Source organism: Sycon ciliatum, chromosome 10, assembly GCF_964019385.1.
Source record: "Sycon ciliatum chromosome 10, ocSycCili1.1, whole genome shotgun sequence".
In the NCBI taxonomy this organism is placed as follows: domain Eukaryota; kingdom Metazoa; phylum Porifera; class Calcarea; order Leucosolenida; family Sycettidae; genus Sycon; species Sycon ciliatum.
In genome coordinates this window covers 27,906,672-27,929,499 of record NC_088652.1, presented here as the reverse complement: position 1 = coordinate 27,929,499, position 22,828 = coordinate 27,906,672, and the positions used below count along the sequence as shown (strand labels likewise).

The 22,828-nt window shown below is 47.2% G+C and overlaps 1 protein-coding gene and 1 long non-coding RNA gene across 3 annotated transcripts; one reads left to right on the top strand and one right to left on the bottom strand.

Moving 5' to 3' along the window:
* Positions 1 to 1,041: 1,041 nt before the first annotated feature.
* Positions 1,042 to 20,255, bottom strand: LOC135826310 (equilibrative nucleoside transporter 3-like). Its single transcript, XM_065338930.1, has 12 exons — positions 20,030 to 20,255; positions 17,500 to 17,581; positions 16,521 to 16,800; positions 16,068 to 16,156; positions 15,611 to 15,659; positions 15,180 to 15,277; positions 12,440 to 12,476; positions 11,859 to 12,013; positions 4,012 to 4,138; positions 3,163 to 3,248; positions 2,562 to 2,758; positions 1,042 to 2,165 (listed from the first exon to the last, which is right to left on the bottom strand). The coding sequence occupies exons 1-12, from the start codon at positions 20,056 to 20,058 to the stop codon at positions 2,051 to 2,053; spliced, it is 1,344 nt and encodes a 447-aa protein (XP_065195002.1). The 5' UTR covers positions 20,059 to 20,255; the 3' UTR covers positions 1,042 to 2,050.
* Positions 20,256 to 20,758: 503 nt separating this feature from the next.
* On the top strand, positions 20,759 to 22,511 carry LOC135825797 (uncharacterized). Of its 2 annotated transcripts, none has more exons than XR_010555141.1 (2): positions 20,759 to 20,973; positions 21,865 to 22,511. It is a non-coding gene; the product is annotated as an uncharacterized LOC135825797 (long non-coding RNA). The 2 variants fall into 2 exon arrangements; XR_010555140.1 differs by lacking the exon at positions 20,759 to 20,973 and adding an exon at positions 20,985 to 21,148.
* Positions 22,512 to 22,828: the final 317 nt, after the last annotated feature.

Here is a 22,828-nt window from a genome sequence, read left to right as displayed (position 1 = left end):
TGACAATACATATGCCCTAGGCCAGGCCCTCTCAGAGAGCCACTTGAAGCTGTTCCATCCACTTTGCCCGTCAGAGAAGCTCCTGCCATCAGCAGCTGCACCTCTGAGTCTGAGTCTGCACTATAATCACTGAGTCTGTAGTGTACATTGTGACAGTAGAGTTCTGGACTTCCCCAGGCCTAAACAAATCTGTAAACATGGTGAAGGACCCTCCCAAAACTATCCATAGTAGTCCTTGAAAGAAGCGTTATTTGCTTCAGACTGTGACCGACTCAATGGTCCCTTACGTCCCCTCCCAAATGCAGAGTGATTTCTACCCTGCACATTGTGATTCACAACTCAAGCAATACCACAGCTACAGGTACAGGTTCTGTAATTTCACAAATTTTCAGTGTACAGTCAAACCTCATTAGGACGAACATCAAGGGACCGATGATATTTTTTCGCAATAACGGGAGTTCTTCTTATCCATGTGTTTTACCCAGTGAATACACAGGGTGTTATCCAATACAGTTACAAATACTAGTTCTTCTTAGGCAAACATTTGTCTTATCAGTCGGTTCTTCCTAACCAGGTTTCACTGTAGTTTGATTTTCGGTACCTGCGGTACATCTGTTTCATACCCAAAATTTGAATACACCGAACAAACACAAACACACATAATCCAATAAGGAACTGGTTCTCTGTACCTAACATTTCTGTCAACCTAACCTGGCCTTTTGCCCTCATACCGAAAATACTGAGCACCGAAAATATCTGAAGTTGGAGTACTTAGTTAGGCCATACATGTACATGCTGGCGACACTCTCCAAGCGGTCTCCGGGCTATACCAATCACTGACAAAGAATAGAATCATACGAATTTCGGGCAAGGCCTATGTTCAGGAACGTGATGGTCAACTGGGTGTTCTGGCTTTAGCCCCCACCCTGTTCATTTCAGGGACGCCGCAGCCGATCACACACAGCACACACACACACACACACACACACACACACACACACACACAGTGACACACACAGCACACGCACACAGTACACAGAGTTTGTGCGGGTGACTCCGCCATCTCTCTACGGAAATGTCTTCTGCATTCAGGCATGCCGAGTAGTCTTGTAAAAATGACAATGCTGCACATGAAGTAAAATCTGCGTAAGATGCACAAAATCCGGCCGTGGCGCGCCGTGCCATAAAAAAATACCATATCGGAACACACAAACCTCATTGAAATCACATGGAGGAAACACATCCACAATAGGATATACATGAGCGTGTACACGATAAGAGACTAGGAAATAGGGAGCAGTAAAAGACTGATTTTCAGCAAGCCCTTGAAAAATATCAATAATATCAATCGAACCGGCTCGATGGCCTCGTCACTCATGCAAGAATTCAACAAGAAGTCAAGCAATTTCAGAAGAAGAGAAACGCAGGCAAAAATGGCTTTGCCAGTGTATGGGAATATAGATTGTAGGCTAGTGCCTATCGTGTCAATGTCCGCTGGCATGCCATGAAGAGGATAGCCTGTATCCACGGCCATGGACGGACAGACGGACGGATATAGCACACTGCAGTTGTGTTTGTACTGACGGCATGGCCATTGATGCTCCTGTTCTGTAAGTCAGGTGCCCTAGCACACATTGGTAAAGAGGTCTCTCGGAGAGACTCGCTGCTCGGCCAAGTAAAGTTCGCACATCCGCATTACAACCGGCAATCGTGTTGAGAAACACAACCAGCTTTAATAGTGATAAAAAAAGTTTTCAAGAATACGGCTAGCCGGCTCTGGGCCAGAAGCAGGGAGTAGTAAAATACCGGTATTTTACTACTGCTCTATGGTTAGAAGCAAAATCTGCATCAAGAGCAGTTACGGGAAATCCCGTCGTCGACAATAGGGAGATAACATTGGGGTAGAGGAGACGCCGGCGTGGAGGAGTAATGCGATCATATGGACACACACACACGTAAAGTACCGGTATACAAATAATGGCGAATTGATAAAAGATATAAAAAGCAATGCGACGGCAAATCCATCAGGCGGGCACCCTACCCATACAAATCATGTGATGATGGCCTTCATGGCAAAGGAGAATCCAGCCCCCGCCGTGAGACCCGCTCCAAGGCAGAACGCCATCATGGTTCCCGTCGTTTCTCTTTCATGAGGTTCAACGAGGCTAGACGCATGAACACACACATGAACACACACACACACACACTATGTACCATGTATACGCCAGTCGCAAGAGAAGCCTGCAGCTCTGCAGATGCACTGGATGTGCACCCACGCATTGTCTCTCATAGTAACGATAGCGGATAAAATACACACACAAACACACACACACACCATGTACTGAGTACCATGGATACGCCAGTCGCAAGAGAAGCCCGCAGATCTGCAAATGCACTGGATGTGCACCCACACATTTTCTCTCATAGTAACGATAGCGGATAAAATACACACATACGCGCACGTGCACACACACACACACACACACACATGCACACACACACATACACACGTGCACACACACACACACAGTGACACACACATCGACAACGGCAACACTTACCCTGGTGCCGTCATCATGCACAAGCTACTGATGTAGCCATTGGACAGGGCCAGTAGCGACATAAACAGCACTGGGTAGACATCACTGTCAAACACCACGGACATTGTACGGTCATCAGGGTATGCATTGCAGAGTGCAAACAGAGGCAGGAAGCCTAGACGCAGGAAGCTGATGATACAGATGGACCGTGGACCGAGCTGCAGCGACAAGAAATGCACAGCATACATCATCCCCCTTAGTGAGAGGATAATACTTATGTTCACTAAGCGATCATCAGAACACAGTTTTCTGATGATCGCTTAGTGCTTGAAACTCGGAGTTAAAACACTTTCCATCCTCTTATCATTGTTTTAAACAAGCTCTGCCTTTCGGTATTGAGTACTCTATTGGAGTTGTAATCCCTTAGGCCCCGGGGTGGTACGTCCGGTTAAATATCACAACTTGAACTTATAGATATTGCAGCCCTCTCCGTTGGAGTTGTAATTCCCAAGGCCCCAGGGTGGTGTGTCTGGGGAAACATCTGCACGGTCTGCACGTGTACAGATACGACATCTGCCACCACCCTGGGTGCTCTCTAAAATACCTATCCTGCCACACTCACCAGCTGCACCATACCGGCTGCAGTACGACCAGCGTAGTCACCAGCATTGAACAGCAGGAAGGTGGTCAGTGACACAAAGTACTTGTCTGCACAGTAGCATACAAACACGAATACACACACACACACACACACACACACACACACACACACACACACACACACATACACACACACACACACACACACACACGCGCACGCACACACACACACACACACACACACATTGGATACTCTCGCGGTGAATCATGTATTTTTTTCTCTCTACAAAATCCACATATCTCCAGACACTGGGGTGAATAATGGAGTGTGGTGGTGGGTTAAGCTCAGCCGACCAGAGGTCTCGGCTTCATAACTCCATGGACGCACAGGGGTTGATGTATTTGCCCGTTAGAAGCTGACAACACCCTCCCCTGCACTAGGGGTCTCGCATTCCCCGTTAAACGACGGACAAACGCCGGGCCGTAAGTCTACTGCCTCTTTTCAAGTTCGGTCTCTACGTCGTAACGGTTTGGCTTCTAACAGGTAAAATGCGGTATATTGGCAATGAATGAATGCACTTGTAATGAATATGATCGGGACACGTAAACACCGCTGCATGATGACTATCACATGCATGATATTTTTAAAAGTCAGCAAAAGTTCAATTTTAAAAGGCATTGTGCACTGTGTACAGATGAAGGAATTCCGAGGTTCATACGCACACACACGCACGCACATGTGTGTGCACACATTCACACATATGCACACAAACACGCACACACATACACACACACACACACACACACACACACACATGCACACACACACACACACACACACACACACACACACACAATGTATACGGCGTACCTTGCCACACATTGAGTTTGACATTGGCGTGTCTGGCAGCTACGCTGGCAACACTCTGTGATACGGCCGGGAATACGGCAAGCGTCACGAAGAATATACCTGCCACTGACAGGGCTAGGTGATAGATCTACAGACGAGACAGCATGTGCATACACACACCACACACCCGTACCCCCCCCCCCCCCCCCCCCACACACACACACATGCATACACACGCACATACACACACACACACACACACACACACACACACACACACACACACACATGCATACGCACGCACATACACACACACACACACGCACACACATAGCACAGAACGCCATTCAGTCCACATCTAGACGTGCCATTTACCAACGTCTCCAAACACATGGAAATTATCACCAGTGTAGCAGGCCTGCATGATAGCCAGTGCATCAACACCATGCAATGCATTTTCGCCAGCCATACCGATGTTCATCTGTTCGACAGAGACAAGAAGCAGTGGATTATCACGCTGTCGTGCCTAGAGTTGCTGCGGCCTGACAGGCGAGTCGCACCACTAGCTGGAACAGCGGTCGCCTGTTCAAATCACTCGCCGAAAAGCAGTTGCTGCACGCAGAAGAAGATCGGCAATACATTCTGAACCCTTTGCTCAAGGATATCAAGAGTTGCGGATCGAAGGAAACGTGTCAAGCAGTAATTATTAACTGGATGGAATAAGGTATCGCAAGGATGAGTATTTAGTAAATACATGCCTTACGTTAACCACTCGCGGAGGCTTGTGAACGGTGCGAATAGCCTATATACAGTTGCCCAGAAAGACACTACTCGGCTGTCAAATCACCCCAGTCGTAAAGCACTACGCCAAGGGTTGGGTAGCTATCTACTTGCATCATTATCAGGATTGCCTGATCAGAAGCTAGGGACGAAAGCGGGGCTGGTGGATGCCATGAAAATATCGAGCGAAAACTTTAAAAGTCGACCAAAGATCTGCATTCCTTTGCCTTTGGCGCATTGATGTACCTGTTAACCCATTCACCGCTAAAGACGTATATATACGTCATTGAGAATGACCCCCAGGCGCTGAGGACGTATATATACGTCCTAGTATAAATAGCCGATTTGAGTCTTCCCTCTTGTGTGTAGTCGTCCCTGGTCGATTGGTACAGTTCCTGCCTTAAGTACGAGAGGTTGCGGGTACAAACCCAGCTTTGTTACACGATGCGTCTCTTTTTTTCTTCTTTTTCGTGCCGTGATTCAACTCAAATTGTCGACTTTTTCGTATTTTATGCAATTTGGAAGAACTTACGTCTCATATAGCACTTTGTTCCTCTTTTTGGGAACTATATCGAATTGGTCAGCGTGATGATCATAGCCTTGGTCAACCTTTCACAAGAGTTCAACAACCTGGTTACCTAGAGTATGAAGTTGTGGAGCTTTACATTGGCCCTATTTTTAGTAAATTCTTCAGAGCCTCAGATGAAAGGCCCTGTAGCCCTCAATGGGTTAAGAGATGTGACAGGTTTGGTCAAGAGTAGCGGATCAAAGGAAACGTGTCAAGCAGTAATTATCAACTCGATGAAACCAGGTATCACACGGATGACTGAATACACGCCTTACGTTAACCGCTCGCTGAGGCTTGTGAACTTTGCGAATAGCCTATGCAAAGTTGCCCAGAAAGACAGAACATTGTTATCATCTCTTGGGCCTTGAGGATCTGAACACATTTCCTCTTACCGACATAGTTGATGAGTGGACCTCTGACCCGGATTACCATTGTGATATCAACTATTACGACAATTACACTCTGGACCATGATATAGCTGGGCCACGAGAATTGGTCGACATGGCTGCAAAGCTCACAAAATCACTCAGTTCTGAAGCTGCTAATAATGGGTAGCCCAAGGACATTGAATCCGAGGAGAATTACTTCTCGGCTGTCTTCGAATATGATGAGTTCTGGATTAGTTTGTGTAAGTCAAGTTACCCCAGTCATAAAGCACTACGCCAAGGGTTGGGTAGCTATGTACTTGCGTCATTATCAGGATTGCCTGATCAGAAGCTAGGGACGAAAGAGGAGCTGGTGGACGCCATGAAAATACCGAGCGAAAACTTAAGTCGACCAAAGATCTGTATTCCTTTGCCTTTGAACCATTGATGTACCTGTTAGGAGATGTGACGGATTTGGTCAAGAATTGTGGGTCGAAGGAACGTGTCAAGCGGTAATTATCAACTTGATGGAACCAGGTATCACAAGGTTGACTGAATACACGCCTTACGTTAACCGCTCGCGGAGGCTTGTGAACTTTGCGAATAGCCTATGCAAAGTTGCCCTGAAAGACACACCATTGTTATCATCTCTTGGGCCTTGAGGATCTGAACACATTTCCTCTTACGGACATAGTTGACAAGTAGACCTCTAACCCAGACTATCATTGTGATAATCAACTATTAGGACAAATACATTCTGGACCGTGATATAGCTAGGCCCCGAGAATTGGTCGACATGGCCGCAAAGCTCACAAAAATCACTTAGTTCTGAGCCTGCTAATAATGGGTAGCCCAAGGACATTGAATCCGAGGAGAATTACTTCTCGGCTGTCTTGGAATGTTCTGGATTAGTTTGTTGAAGTCAAGTCACCCCAGTCATAAAGCACTACGCCAAGGGTTGGGTAGCTATGTACTTGCATCATTATCAGGATTGCCTGATCAGAAGCTAGGGACGAAAGCGGGGCTGGTGGACACCATGAAAGTATCGAGCGAAAACTTTAAAAGTCGACCAAAGATCTGTATTCCTTTGCATTTGAACCATTGGTGTACCTGTTAAGAGATGTGACAGGTTTGGTCAAGAGTAGCGGATCGAAGGAAACGTGTCAAGCAGTGATTATCAACTCGATGAAACCAGGTATCACACGGTTGACTGAATACACACCTTACGTTAACCGCTCGCTGAGGCTTGTGAACATAGCAAATAGCCTATACAAAGTTGGCCAAAAGACAGAACATTGTTATCATCTCTTGGGCCTTGAGGATCTGAACACATTTCCTTTTACCGACATAGTTGATGAGTGGACCTCTGACCCGGATGATCATTGTGATATCAACTATTCGGACAGTTATATTCCGGACCATGATATAGCTGGGCCCCGAGAATTGGTCGACATGGCCGTAAAGCTCACAAAAATCACCCAGTTCTGAGGCTGCTAATAATGGGTAGCCCAAGGACATTGAATCCGAGGAGAATTACTTCTAGGCTGTCTTGGAATGTTCTGGATTAGTTTGTGTAAGTCAAGTCACCCCAGTCATAAAGCACTACGCCAAGGGTTGGGTAGCTATGTACTTGCGTCATTATCAGGATTGCCTGATCAGAAGCTAGGGACGAAAGCGGGGCTGGTGGACGACTGAATACACGCCTTGCGCTAACCACTCGCGGAGGCTTGTGAACTTTGCGAATAGCCTATACAAAGTTGCCCAGAAGACAGAACATTGTTATCATCTCTTGAGCCTTGAGGATCTGAACACATTTCGTCTTACGGACATAGTTGATGAGTGGACCTCTAACCCAGACTATCATTGTGATATCAACTATTAGGACAAATACATTCTGAACCGTGATATAGCTAGGCCCCGAGAATTGGTCGACATGGCCGCAAAGCTCACAAACATCACTTAGTTCTGAGGCTGCTAATAATGGGTAGCCCAAGGACATTGAATCCGAGGAGAATTACTTCTCGGCTGTCTTGGAATATGATGAGTTCTGGATTAGTTTGTCGAAGTCAAGTCACCCCAGTCATAAATCACTACGCCAAGGGTTGGGTAGCTATCTACTTGCATCATTATCAGGATTGCCTGATCAGAAGCTAGGGACGAAAGAGGAGCTGGTGGACACCATGAAAATATCGAGCGAAAACTTTAAAAGTCGACCAAAGATCTGTATTCCTTTGCCTTTGAACCATTGATGTACCTGTTAAGAGATGTGACGGATTTGGTCAAGAATTGCGGATCGAAGGAAACGTGTCAAGTAGTAATTATCACCCACACGCACATCAAGCAAGTGGAAGTTGGGGCTGCTGAGCTGCTGCAGCTGGATCATATCAAGTGTTTTGTAACAGAATTTGTAATCTGCGAATGGTTTGCAACAATGCATTTATACCAGGCGACCCTGCAAAGCGGGATTGTAGAAAATTCTGTTACAATGCTGGTAGATGGCAGGCAGTGCAAGAGATTAAGGCCAATGATCCTAACTAATGCTGCTGTGCCCATGTGGGGCACGGCTGTGCGCAGGTAGTCAAATGACTGCTGGGACCGGACGGTCCTGCTGTATGCTGGGGCCAATTGGCCCGGCTGCTGGACACAATGTGTCTATGCTGGTACCAGCTGGTCCTGCTGGGACCATGTGGTCCTGCTGCTGGGCAGCGCGTGCCGCCAGTGCTTGAAAGCTCATGCAGAGAATTGTTCCAAAATGCATTCAGCTGAGGGGCTTTGCTTGCTTCCCCCAGCTGAGGGGCTTTGCTTGCTTCCCCCCCTTTCTGGAGGCGCTAGAACTTAGAAGTGGGTTGTGGTGGACGGGAGAAAATTCGCACAACACTGCTGAAATTGCAAGCCAAAGTGCTCAAACAAATTTGTTTGCATACAAAGATCTCGCTGCTAACATAGTGCTGTTCGTTGCCAGCAAAGCTGCGAGTCCCACGCTTGCGCATGTGCCATTTCCCCACGCTTGGGGACGATGACAGCCGGCGTTGCGGACTGCCTGCGAGGCGCTGGCCGCGAGTGCTTCTGTGACGTGATAAACTTTGGTTTGCCCGTTGCAAACCCACATTTATCAACTTGATGGAACCAGGTATCACAAGGTTGACTGAATACACGCCTTACGTTAACCGCTCGCGGAGGCTTGTGAACTTTGCGAATAGCCTACACAAAGTTGCCCTCAAAGCCAGAACATAGTTATCAGCTCTGGTGCTTGAGGATCTGAACGTATTTCCTCTTACGGACATAGTTGACGAGTAGACCTCTAACCCAGACTATCATTGTGATAATCAACTATTAGAATAGTTACATTCTGGACCGTGATATAGCTAGGCCCCGAGAATTGGTCGACATGGCCGCAAAGCTCAGAAAAAATCACTCAGTTCTGAGACTGCTAATAATGGGTAGCCATTACTAGCCAAAGGACATTGAATCCGAGGAGAATTACTTCTCGGCTGTCCTGGAATATGATGAGTTCTGGATTAGTTTGTCGAAGTCAAGACACCCCAGTCATGAAGCACTACGCCGAGACTTGGGTAGCTATCTACTTGCATCATTATCAGGGTTGCCTGATCAGAAGCTAGGGACGAAAGTGAAGCTGGTGGACGCCATGAAAAATTATGGCAATGAACTAGTTGGCAATGCGACCAGCAAAGCTGCCACTTCCAGAGAACGCATTAAGAACGGAATACATGCAAGAAGAACAACAAGAAGACGAGTCTCAACAACAAGAAGACAAGGAGAAAGACGACGAAGAATAGGCAATAGAAGAATAGTCCAATTAGGTTTTAAACAGTTCCCCGTGTGGGGTTTGCTGCGAGTGCAGGTGTGTCTATTGCATGCACACATTGCCTTGGGGGCACATACTTATATGTGCAACTCCAGCCCGGGCTGGAGCGAGCGGGCCAGCCTGCCGAAGGTGTTTACATGTGGACGGCCGGGCTGGTCGCTAGCCTGCAGTGAGTTTATTTGCGCTGAACACACGCCAGCCCGCAGTGAGTTTATATGCGCTGAACACACGCCAGCCCGCAGTGAGTTTATATGCGCTGAACACACGCCAGGCCGCTGTGAGTATGAAACAAACACACTACTACTGATGTGCTGCCCCGGGCTGAAACGCAGGGCTGCAAGTCATACTCATTTTATAATTGCATGTACACTTCGAAGCACTAGTAGCTAAAAAAACTTTTTTCTTTTCCTCTGCCGCTTTCTTTTCGCGCCTTGGGACATGCTTGCTGTGGTGTACTATTACCAGTATCACCTCGTTTCTTCTTCCTGTTTTTCACACTTTTACTTCTCCATATAAACATTTTTATGCGAGTAGTTTCAATCATGCATGTCAACAAATACACAATGCTCACAGCACGCCCTTCTTGTTGCTGTACAAAAAAAACATGCTCTCAACATCATGGATTTTCGAGAAAATATCGGGAATCCTCTTCAAAACTTCCCTCAGAAAGATAAAAATGGACTCGGATGGAGAGCCAAGGATAAATTCATAGAAAAGGAAAAGGACCAAAGAACTACAAGTGCATTGTTATCGCATGAGCTTATTGTTTAGTAGCTGGTGATGTTAGTGGACATTATAGCGTGACTTGTAGTTCCTTGGTCCTTTTCTTTTCTATATAAAGGTAAAAGTACATTATTTTGTAGTATGAACGCAGTGTCGACACCATTATGATACAATTCCTCTGTATACTGGCCTGGGCTAGTCTGTTATATAATATGTGCTTTTTCTGGCCCGCCTAGCCGGGATCCCGGGTGCCTCGAGGCGGGATCCCGCCTCGACGGGCCAGCCCGCTTGACAAGTAAACGCACAACAGGCTTTGTGTGAATCTGTGTACAAGCCCGCGGTCCTGGTTGCAGGCGGGCCAGCCCGGGCTGGAGCTGCACCCATAATCACCCCCTTAGGCTGGGTCTACACGAGAATTTTCAACCCGGGTTGAAAGTCTGTACGATGGAACAAAATAGGTGGATATTCGCATGAAGACAGTTGACCCGGGTCAAATACTGATTTGCCGCCAAAAGTCCACTTCTAGAGTCCAGTATGGTCACATGAATCCCTTCGCGCGAAATTTGCATCTGCAGTGCTGTTCAAACCTGGCGCGAGATACGCACAGAAGTACGTTAGTACGATTTCTCGTCCCGGGGTGATTTCAACCCGGGTCAAGCGCAATGCGTCATGTAAACGCGCCAGTCAATCTGTGCTCATGGCGGATTGAAACTAAACTAAACTTTTTTCGTTTCGTGAAAAGTATCGATAATGCCGGATGGCCCCTAAATGTTACCGTATTTCCACAAATAGTAGGCCGGTCTACTATTTTTTCAACCTCGTCCTAACCCGGCCTTGTAATCGAGGACGGTCTTGTATTCAAGGACGGTCTTTTATTCTTTCAACCCAGTTTGACCCCGGTCTTCTATTTTTCGCCACGCAGTTTTACCCCCATTCTTCCATTTTCTTCTACACAGTTTGAGCACGGTCTTCTACTTTTACCCACAGTTTGAGCACGGTCTTCTATTTTTAACACAAGTTTGAGACTCATTTAGTAGGCCCGGTCTTCTAATCGGAGACGGTCTTTTATTTTTTCAATCGCCCCCTGCCCTGGCCTTGTATACGAGGAAGGCGTTGTATACGAGGACGGCCTTTTATTTGCGGAAATACGGTATATAATTTTATTGGCTGAGTCTGGTTTTCCCCGTAAAGGTATTGGCGTGCAGTCCCAATGCACCGATTGGTTGGGTTTATCTGCCATCTCCTATTCATTACCATCGTCATGGCCTGTTCATAGCAGCGGCGTCGGAACCGGTGCGGCAGGTGCGGCCAAAGCCGCACCAATAATTGTTTCATCTTGGGATTTTTGAAGCAACGGAATATGGGTTATTTGGGCCCCATTGCCCTAAATTTTCCCGAAGGAGGACCCCAGGACCGTCCACCCATTCATGGTCGCACCAATGTCGAATACCGTCCGACGCCCCTGCATGGTCCTTGTTCATTTGATTTTGCCTGTATTTCACCTGACGACAAGGCTTGAAAGTATACTAGTGAAAAGCTTTCAAGATGATGTTGAAGAGCCTGAAGTGAATCCTTTTTCTCAGTGCTATCGTCTATTCTGTCTCACCTTTCGGATGATGACCCAGAAGTTGGGCATCTTCTTGGCATCGGCAACCTTGGCGTCTGCCCCACCAGTCAGCGCCTGCGTATCCGATGCATCATCATCTCCGTCGTAGCCCGACTCGTTTATACTATTGATCTCACCGTCACTGGCCTTTCCTCCTGTCATGTGACAAGAACAGGAAGATCTTGTGACCAGAACGGAAAGATCATGTGACAGGAACAGAAAGATCATGTGACTGGATCAGGAAGATCATGTGACCAGAACTGGAAGATCATATGACCACTGACCAGAACAGGAAGATCATGTGACCATAGCCAGAGGACCGTGTGACCAGCGCAGCAAAAGCATACACTCCAGAGTCCAGAGTCCAGAGACTCCAGACTACCAGATCATGTGACCAGGGTATCTACAAAGACCATGTGACCAGGGTATCGAGATCATGTGACAGGCACACAATGTGAATGGGACAGCAGTACATGTATATGCGGGACACATGCGAATATAGGGTCACAGCATGTATCAAACCACCAGATGTGTTGTGTGCGTCTGCGAGAAACCTTTACCATGTTGTTGCTTGCACTCACCTCCTTCATGTCTGGACAGGTGGTATGATACAAATGTCTGCAACAACAGCAGAACATAGCACAAACACGCGTTGTGGTGGAGAGAACAAAAGTTCAAGAAGCAGTCGCCAACCACTATCACCACCATCACATCCCGCCATTGTCCATCACCAATTAATTATCTCTTTAAAAAATTACAGGTCTACCCTTGTTAGTAAATAACCTAGGGGAGGGGGAGGGGAGGGTGAACCTGTTTGTCCTGTAACGAGCCTTATCTACTATCTGGACAGGAATGTACGCGTTTCAGGCGTCACGGTATTTCGGATCATTGTCTAAAAATGAGGTTTGTCTTGTAGCCAATGTCGTACTAACCAGGGGTAGACCCGGCTGTATTGTGCATCGCTTACTCTACTCTTGTCTTGTCTTACTCTACTCTTGTCTTGTCAGCAGCCATCCTCTTCAAATATCACCGTTTATTTGCCACATTCTAGTTCTGAATGTTTACTGTAAAGCGACAAACTTTCGCTGCGTGCAAATTTAGGGTTTTCATAAATCGGGCTGGTGCACGATGAGAAACGTTTGCGATTCTATCTCTTCGGTCGGATCTTGTACGGTCTACAATCAATGTACGGAGAGGTTTGCGGCGATTTATATTCACGAACGTGTGATGGTCGCGAAAATAGCGAAATTTAATCTCTGGCGAAGGTTTCTCACTTTCCAGCACTACGAATTAATACCGACGCATTGCCATCGCTTACCGGAAAAGACTCGTAGCATCCAGCCAGGGAGACAACATTTTTTTTACTTTTTTTCATTTTCATTTATTTTATTGATTTTCCAAAGGCAAATACTACAGTCCATTCAGAAAAAAATGAACTTCTAGCTTTTGGCCATAAATGGGTCAAACGTTGAGTTTTTTTAGAATTTTTTTCTGCAATCCTCTATGGAATCCTCTTCCAATTATGTTTCTGAAGTTTTTTTCTCCAAAAAGCAAGCCATAACAAGAATAGGATTTCGGCCAGGTTTTGCCCCCAAAGCATTGAATTGGGAAAAACCATAAAAATCCAGGCCGTTTGACCCCGTCTGCAACAGTGCATTGTGCGGTTCGAACCCCAGTTCAGGTACCCTTTTTGAACCCTTTTTCAAATTTCAACTGCACTGTGTACGATGAAATCACGAAAAATCGCCAAATACGGGAGCTCGCCAGAGCCAGAGCCCATCTTTTTATGAATGGACTGTAGTGGATGCCTGTCATGACGTCACTGTAATCTCAAGGGTGAAATTTCATGAGACCATAGTGCCCGAAATAAATCATTTCGACCACTCACTTCACTTGGAAGTTCTACATGATCCGTGGTCTCTGCGACGCGCAATCGGGACCATGACCTGCCGCCCCGACACGGCCCAATCCAGAGATGCCGTATGCAGGCATGCATGAATTAGCCTTGCCCCAAGGACGAGTGTAACGGACAGCCCAGCAGCAAAACCCACGTCATTTTAAGTGCTTCAATTCCCTGTGCCGTCTCCCTAGATGCTAACGGTTCCCCAGGCACATGTACGTGTCTTCTCCATTCACGCCAGGACTCACTTCAGGCTGCGACTACACCAGTCACGGTCTGCCTGTACCCTATACTAAATAAATATAATAATATTCGCGGGATCCGCGTTAGCATCACTTGAATGTTCAGAAACACACAAGCTATAGCCTTCGCTTCCGCAGGCCACCACTATGCCTTTACACCTTAGTGGCGAATGCAGACCTCACAAGTGAGTCAGGGGAGAGGAGGTGAGTCTCTCAACCAATCGGGCGTGTAACGGCCCATAACCCTGTAAACTGCATCCTTGTTATCCTCACTCGAGCTGTGAGTACCCAGTTGACCGTGGGTGTCGGCGCAGTTCAACACGCGTAAAAAGTCTTTTTACACGCTCCCTGCTGCCAGCGCGGGTCTCGAACTCGGGACCTCATGATTCGCAGGCAGGCCTGCAAACCAATCGGCCATATGCGTTGGTCCCCTATACTAGACCTCTCTATATGCAAGGGTGCCCTATACTAGACCTCTCTATATGCAAGGGTACCCTATCCTAGACCTCTCTATATGCAAGGGTACCCTATCCTAGACCTCTCTATATGCAAGGGTACCCTATACTAGACCTCTCTATATGCAAGGGTGCCCTATACTAGACCTCTCTATATACAAGGGTGCCCTATGCTAGGACCTCCTGTATGCAACAGACTCTCTAGATGCTAGGATTCCCTGTAAAAGGCTATAGGCTGGCTGCACGCTAGAACTCCCTGTACACTAGCACACCCTACATGCTACAGCTCGCTATCACTATGCTGGGGCTGTCTATATCATGCTTACCAGTCTAGGCATGAGGAGGATGACAGCAAGCGAGCACAGACAGAGCCAGTAGCAGAGTGGCAGAGAGGAAACTAAAATAGACTACTATAGACTACTATAGACTGTACAGTCCTTTAGGCTAGGATGTTAGGATGCTAGGATGCTAGGCTTCCTGTACGCTAGGACTCTCTGTGCATGCGAGGGCTCCCCATTATTACAGTCCGGCCTTGCTTATCCGGTCCTCTTTTATCCGGATTCCTCGCCATCCGGAAGAAAATCGATGGTTACCAAGTTACAGCATGTGCCACGCATGCATACAGTGTGTGTGTTCGATTATCCGGTTCCCTCGCCTATCCGGATGTATTTGCGCAAAACGGATGTGTGCAGTTATGCTAGGATCCTCCCCATATCATGCTTACCAATCTAGGCATGAGGATGACAGCAACCAGACAGAGCGCCAGTACCACAGTGGCGGAGAGGAAATACCCCAGGGCCATGGGCTGAACTGCACTACCGGCTGTGAGTACAGGAGAAACAGACAAACAGAGAAGAGGACAAGGTCAGATGGACACACGGATAGGCAGATGGATGGCCAGGTGGACGGATGGACAGACAGATGAGAAGCGGATAGACAGATGGACACATGGGTAGACAGGTCGACAAACGGATATACGTACAGATGGACAACCAACTAGGATGAACACATGAATCCATAGAAAATCCATGATTCACAGTTGTGTAACTCCAAAGGCTGAGACTGAGCAACCTCAGGTATGGGGTCATAGCAAGCCAAGTGACGCACACACTCACGCGCGCACAGAAAGGCACCGTGCACCAGTTCCAATCTTACCGCTGAGGGCAATGATGTTCGCTACCGCACTAAAGAGTCCGCTGAAGCCCTGCCATTGTGGACAGGGCCACAAAAGAACACGGAGAGCACAAGAGCACGCAGGGCATAGAGTGAAATGATTTCGGAACATTGAACCCCCAACACAATATCGAAAGACTTAACAACGCTTTCTTCAATATGGAATTGTATTGATGTACACCACTCAATTTGAACAAGAGATGTATCCATTTACGTATGGAGAATCCGTAAATACAGAATACGGGGGGGGGGGGCACATTGATGGGTTGACACGACACACAACTTGTGCAGCTACACTAGAAAGCCGCTTACAGCATGGGGCTCAGGGGACACATTGATGGATCGACACACAGCTCACGCAACTACTGTGCAGGCAGCGGGAATTTTATCGCACACTACACTTTCCCAAGTCCTACACCGCAATACAATTTGTCCTTACCTGTCCGCCCATAATGGCCTGTGTGTATTTGCCTTCAGAGAGGAAGGCAGCCATGCCGTACAGACCACTCTGGTAGGACGCACTGGCAGCTAATGCACATCACAACAACACACACACACAACAGGCGCGAACGGATTGGAACGAAAAGAAGCACAAGTCGAAGAACAGCACGGCAAGGAACACAAGATCGGTATTTCAAAAGCACCGGCAACCGAACACCCACACCCACACACACCATTTGAGCATTTGACGCCCATCACCTGAGGCGATGATAGCGATGCTACAGCAGAAGCCATAGCAACTTGTGCTGGTATTGCACCATTCAACAGCTTGCAACGCTGAAGAATTGACAGCCACTACTCAGCCTGGTCTACACCACACAGCTATGGAGTGGCTTTTCTGGCCAGTGAATCCCTACTTTTAGGACACACATGCATGCTTGAAACAGCTCACCGTTGACACAGAAGGCAATGATCAAGGTGACAGCAAAGAACCCGTTCTGCCAGCTGAACGTGTCCACATAGATGAGAATACACGTCACAACAAACGCCAGGAACATGATAGAGATGGAGACGACCAGGCGCTTCTGCAGCCCAATCAGATGCTTGAAGAGCATGTTCAGGAACAGGAACATAATGTTAGGGACCATGCTGACGACCTCAAAGTAGTTTTCAAAGTCCGCCTTGTGCTCGCCTGCCGCGCCATGGTCTGTACCAAACTTGTACTGGAAGTACTGGGGACAGCAGCAGCAGCAGCAGCAAGCAGAAGAGAAAAGGACAGTGCAGGCAGGCAGCACCGTGACACAGTACGCGTGCAAACAATCACACACACACGCACACACACACACACACACACACACACACACACACACATACACACACACACACATGAGCGCACACGTACGCAGGCACGCAAGCACGCACACATGCATGCATGCGCGCGTGCACATATACACACAGTTTGGTAAGTCGGAGATGAATTTATCCTGTATTGCATTGCAGTTTGCGATGCAAAATCGATCTACTGCTACTCAAAAGTCACCGTGACTCGCAGAAAATTGCGATGCATACAGGCTACCCATACCTAGCCTGCGCTGTCAAGTAACATGCATACAGTGCAGTGTATGTGGGGCAGGCACCCTCAATCTGCGTGCACATGTATCATTTAGTCGGGTTTTTTTGCAAATGGGCTTTCAGGCATCACTCTCAAGAAGGACAATGTGGTAAACACCCAACCTTCAAAGAAAAATGCTAATCAAAATCAAAGACTGTTACACAATTGTGATTTCGTATAACAGAAACTGCTATGCAAACATATGACAGTAAATTCATCCCTGTAAGTAGATGGGTGGTTGACTCAAAACTATGCCTTCTTGCTCTGTGAAAACCACAGGTGAGTACTGTCGGTGCGGGGATAATCATGGGTGGCTTACAGTGACGGCTGTGATGAACATGTTCCATGGTAGCAGAGTGCCCACACCTTGCAGATACAGCAGCCAGTAAGTCATGTGATACCTGCACACAGTACACCGGTATGGCAACACAGTACAGGACTGGTCTAGGATCACTTTCTACACAAATCTAGTCACATGACGATGATCATCTAGTAGTGTGAAACCGCTCTATCTAGTCACATGACAAGGATGTGAAACCACTCTATTGTCACTGTTTCTGATGGTCTGAAGCACTTTGCATTTTCGTTTGCGGATTCCTGGAACGTGCTCCCACCCTCTGCTCCTTACAAACAACCGAACAATTGTGACAACTGTGACACAGAGGACCGTGTAACCTGTCTATGGCGACCCCTCAAGGGATGAGAAAAAGTGGTCGCCGTGGCCAGGTGGCCTTCTTATCCAGGTTCAGTGGGTCACATTGACCATATCCGCATGTGATACTACTATTACATCATTTTTGATCAGTGCATCACAGTGCACACACCTATGCTACTCTAGCACGGCTCATGTGCCTGGGCCTGGGGTCCGCAGACCTGTCAAATGTCGTGCATGCACCATGTACATCTACACTTCCTGCATGCACTGATGTGTAGATCTACCACGCCTGGTGCACCGTGCAATGCGTACTAGTACATAATCACTCATTTACATGACTAGCACTGTGCAACGCGGTCGCGGGTGGGAGGTCGTCGGTCGCGTTGAGCGAGTGGTCGCCTTATCCGAGCTGTTTTTGAATGTAAATGCGTCCATGACAAGGAAAAGTGGTCGCCATGGTCGAGTGGTGGCCATTACAGGTTTTAATGTAGCATAGGCAGTGGCTGGAAATAATGGCTACACAAGCGCGTAGGACTGCCGTTGGAGGTGGTCCGCCTTGAGGGGGTGCGGGGGTCTGCCCGGGAAATTTTTGAAATTAGGGTGAAAAAACGTGGTTGGGCGAAAAAGTGGTCCTGCCAAAGCTGGACGGGCTGGACCGGCGGGTACGCCCCTGCTACATGGAAACAAGAGTACATGAAAACCAGAGTGTGCAGCTCGGATGGGTTGCTGTCACGGCGGAATTCCGTGATTACATCATTTTAGTGATGTAGTGCGTACAAACAGGATTCAAGCAGGTCTCTTTCTGCACAACTGCAGCTCAGTTGTACGCACTACGCCATTTCCCGCCTCAGATCTGCGCCAAGTATGATGTAATGATGGAATTCCGCCGTGACAGACACCCATAGCAGAAAAGGCTCCAAGCTGCACACTCTGGTTTTCATGTACTCTTGATGGAACGTACTTCTACCCTCTGCTCGTTACTCGTCGGAAGTTGTCGCTTTACTTTACTTGGCCCGCAACCGGTGTATTTATCTAATTTTATCCTAAGATGCTGAGTCCACCTACACCATCGTACACATGTTGATCTCATGCATGATGGATGCTTTGTAAGGTCACACGTGTCCAAATACACACGCACGTGCGCGCGCACACACACACACACACCACAACCACCACCACCCACACACACACACGCACACACGCACACCTTTGGACCTTTGGAAAGCCCATCGTCGAAGGCAATGATAGCTATAAGGAGAGGCAGTAGTTCTTACACACACGCACACACACACACACACCATGTACCATGTACACGCCCGTCGCAAGAGAAGCACGCAAATCTGCAAATGCACTGGATGTGCATCCAAAGATTTTCTCTTATAGCAACGATAGCGAACAGGATCTGAATGAGACAGATCAAGACTTGCGCCAGATAACTGTCTAATCCACACAACTGGCGAAGCCATGTGAATCGACCACCAATGCACACCTGGTCTACACCACACGGAGTACATCGGCATAAAACGGCCAAGACAGTTACCTATGCACACCCTACACTTGCTGGGGTAACCACACACACACACACGCACACCCCCCCACACACACCACCACCCACACACACACACACACATGCGCGCGCGCACACACACACACACCACAACCACCACCACCCACCCACCCACACACACACACACACACATGCGCGCGCACGCACACACACACCTATGGTACAAATTACATCATTGCGCAATGGGTCTACTTCTTTATTCCAACTTTCATGTTATGTCCACTGTATCATTAAATTCTATGGAAGCACTATCTAGCTATCCTCAGGCGCTAGAGCATCTAACCTCCAAAACTGTTCTCTTTTATAGTGAGGACTTCTGTGCTAGCTGTATATCTGTTTCAAGAGGAAAATGTAGCTAAAACAACCCCAGATTAGATGTGATGCACAAAGCTAGACGGACGCACCTAGCACCTTCCCATGGCACTAAAATTAGGCATTGGGTATATGGCCGGCCCTGTCACCGATCTGGGGCCGTAGATCTACCAGTACCACCTCTGATGGGCTGGCTCCGGCCTCCGGGCCTGCATGACAGACTGTAGGTCTACAGTATACACACACACACACACACACACACACACACACACACACACACACACACACACACACACACACACACAGATCTCTCACCTATCGTCCGGTCCTGATGGTCCCGCCATCTCTCGAGCGTTCTAATCTCGAGCTAGCGGCCTAGCAAAACTCCTAGCGGCCGGGTGCACCGGTGGAAATTGAGAATAGTCAAATGCTCTCAACGCTCCCTAACTGGACACGTAGTCTCACTCCACTGATGAAAGCCTAAATAACCTAAGAAAACAAAACAATACTGGCTGTCTATTTTGTCCACATGATTGTCCTGCTCGGATCATGAGACATAATGCGATGGATTGGATATGCCACGTGAAAATGTACAAAAATCGATTGTTCTTCGCGATTCGCGCGTTTTTTCACACGTAGATCTACGTGGCATTACATGATGTACGTACAAGCGCACAGGCTCTCAACCAGGGAGTCGTAACCACGACTCCCTGCTCTCAACACAAAAAGGCGCTTGAAAGTGATGACGTCAAAAACGGCCAGGGAGTAGTAAGTTGACATCAGATTTCTATTTTGGATCCACCCAAGGGAAACAGCTGAACGCCAAAAATAAGTATGGCTTATCCGAAGGGGAATTGGGCACTGATTCCGATGAGCTAGCTATAATAATAGTATGTCTCGAGCCGATCAGAGAAGAAGAGGATCCGTGTCAAATTTCATAAATAACACCTTCCATATTTGGAAATTGGGCTTGATGACGTGCGTACTGCTTAGCTGTCACCATGCTGAGCTGTGCATGCTCAGCAGTGTAATTGAATGGAAGAAAACAATTACTTTGGTGTTTTGCAGCTCTATTTCGTTCCCTAACGGTAACCAAATCTAGATGTAGGTATCTGTTGAGCAGGAGAGTGACACATGTCTTCCCGAAGGCTGTCCAGGCTGCAGTGGTGATGAAGAAGACACGATCATCACCCCGAGATCGATTGTAGCGAATTGGAAAACCCATGGTGAATTTGCTTCCACTCCAAGGCAATGTCGAGGTATGAAGGGTGCTTGTACTGCCTTCCAAAGTGAAGAGGAGATGAACATGGCTGTGCATAGCTGTTGTTCTACGCCAACTAATTACCTACTCTTGCTGATACCGTAGTGGCATATTGCAAATTTCGTGGACGAACAACTCTCTAGTCACTAGTGGCTAATGAGCAACACTAACAGGTGAGATTTTTCAATTTGACAAAAATTGTTTTTGTTTGAGAACTGACAGTGGCAGTCATTTGACTCAGTAGGTGTCTTTGCTGCTTCTTTCCCTTCATTCGTAGGGTTGTGCTTGAATAGTACAAGTGCTTGAAGTAAAATAAAATAAATAGAACATGTGGAACATAAAATCTAATCAAGCATCAGTACATGTATTGCGAATTTCAACTTCAAAGCACATGAAATCACAATGATCACAAAGTTTATGGAATCAGGAGGACACCATGTGTTCAACGAACACATACACATATGCTGTATCAGTGCGCGCACATGTACACATGTGCGTGCACCCCCACCCCATCCCACAGACACGCGCGTGCAGCGCGCACATCCATACACATGTGCATGTACCCCCCCCCCCCCTCCCCCGACACACACACACTCCTACCCATACACATGTGCGTAGGACCCACGCACACACACACACACACACACGTGTGCACAGACGAATACACAAACACACACGCCCGAACACACACAAGATACGTGTAAGTGTACATGGTCTTCCTGGTGCAGATGCGGGGCCAGCACAATGGAAAACACCTCCATCAAGATGCTTGATCAAGTGTTGTGATAATGGCACTGTTTGTTTGTTTTTACAAAGAAGTGTGGGAAGGATAACTACGCGTTATAATTCATAATAATTTATTTATTGTTCTTTGCCTTGTACTGTGCAGACCAGAATGCTTCGCTATCAACTCCTGGCTTTCCATCGGCATGGTGTTCAGCTGCAGCGGCATCTGGTCCGGGGAGTTGAAGTTGCTGGATGGCTGCACTGACACAGGATGGGTTTGCGTTGGCAATGCAATACGGCAGTCATTCCACATCATGAGCTACATGTTTATGTAATTTATATTGTCGCTCGTCCAGCAACGTCAAGGCTCTGCATGTAAACACAGGAGAACACCATAATAAAAAATACTACTCATACTCAGGGGATAATATATTTGGATTAGTAATTTCGTGCCATTTATGGGTTCCTGTCTAAACCATGCTGTGATATTGATTTCTACCTGCTCACAAAGTACCTTGTATTGTAACAATGCTCTGCCTAATCACTACCCTCCGCCAATTATTAGATTCACACAATATTCACAACGTATGCAACACAATCCTGTCTATTTACACTACTTCGAACTGAAATGCTCACTCACTCTTCTCCCGTTTTCAGCTCCCTCTACCTTATGAATACTCTACATTACTGGTTTCGTTTCTACCCTTTCCATTGCTGCCAGCTCCCAGTCTTTTTCAATGCACAGCACCACCTTGAAATTTTTGTGATTTGATGTACACATACTTTGAAGTTGAAATTCGAACTACATGATCAGATTTTTGTTCCACATTTTCTATTTATTTTTACTTCAAGCACAACCCTACCGATGAAGGGAAAGAAGCAGCAGAGAGACACCTACTGAGTCTAATGACTACCACTGTCAGTTCTCAAACAAAAACAATTTTTGTCAAATTGAAAAATCTCACCTGTTAGTGTTGCTCACTAGCGCTAGCCACTAGTGACTAGAGTTGTTCGTCCACGAAATCAGCAATATAGCAATACGTCTACGGTACCAGCAAGAGTAGGTAAGTAAGTTGGCATAGAACAACAGCTATGCACAGCCATGTTCATCTCCTCTTCACTTTGGA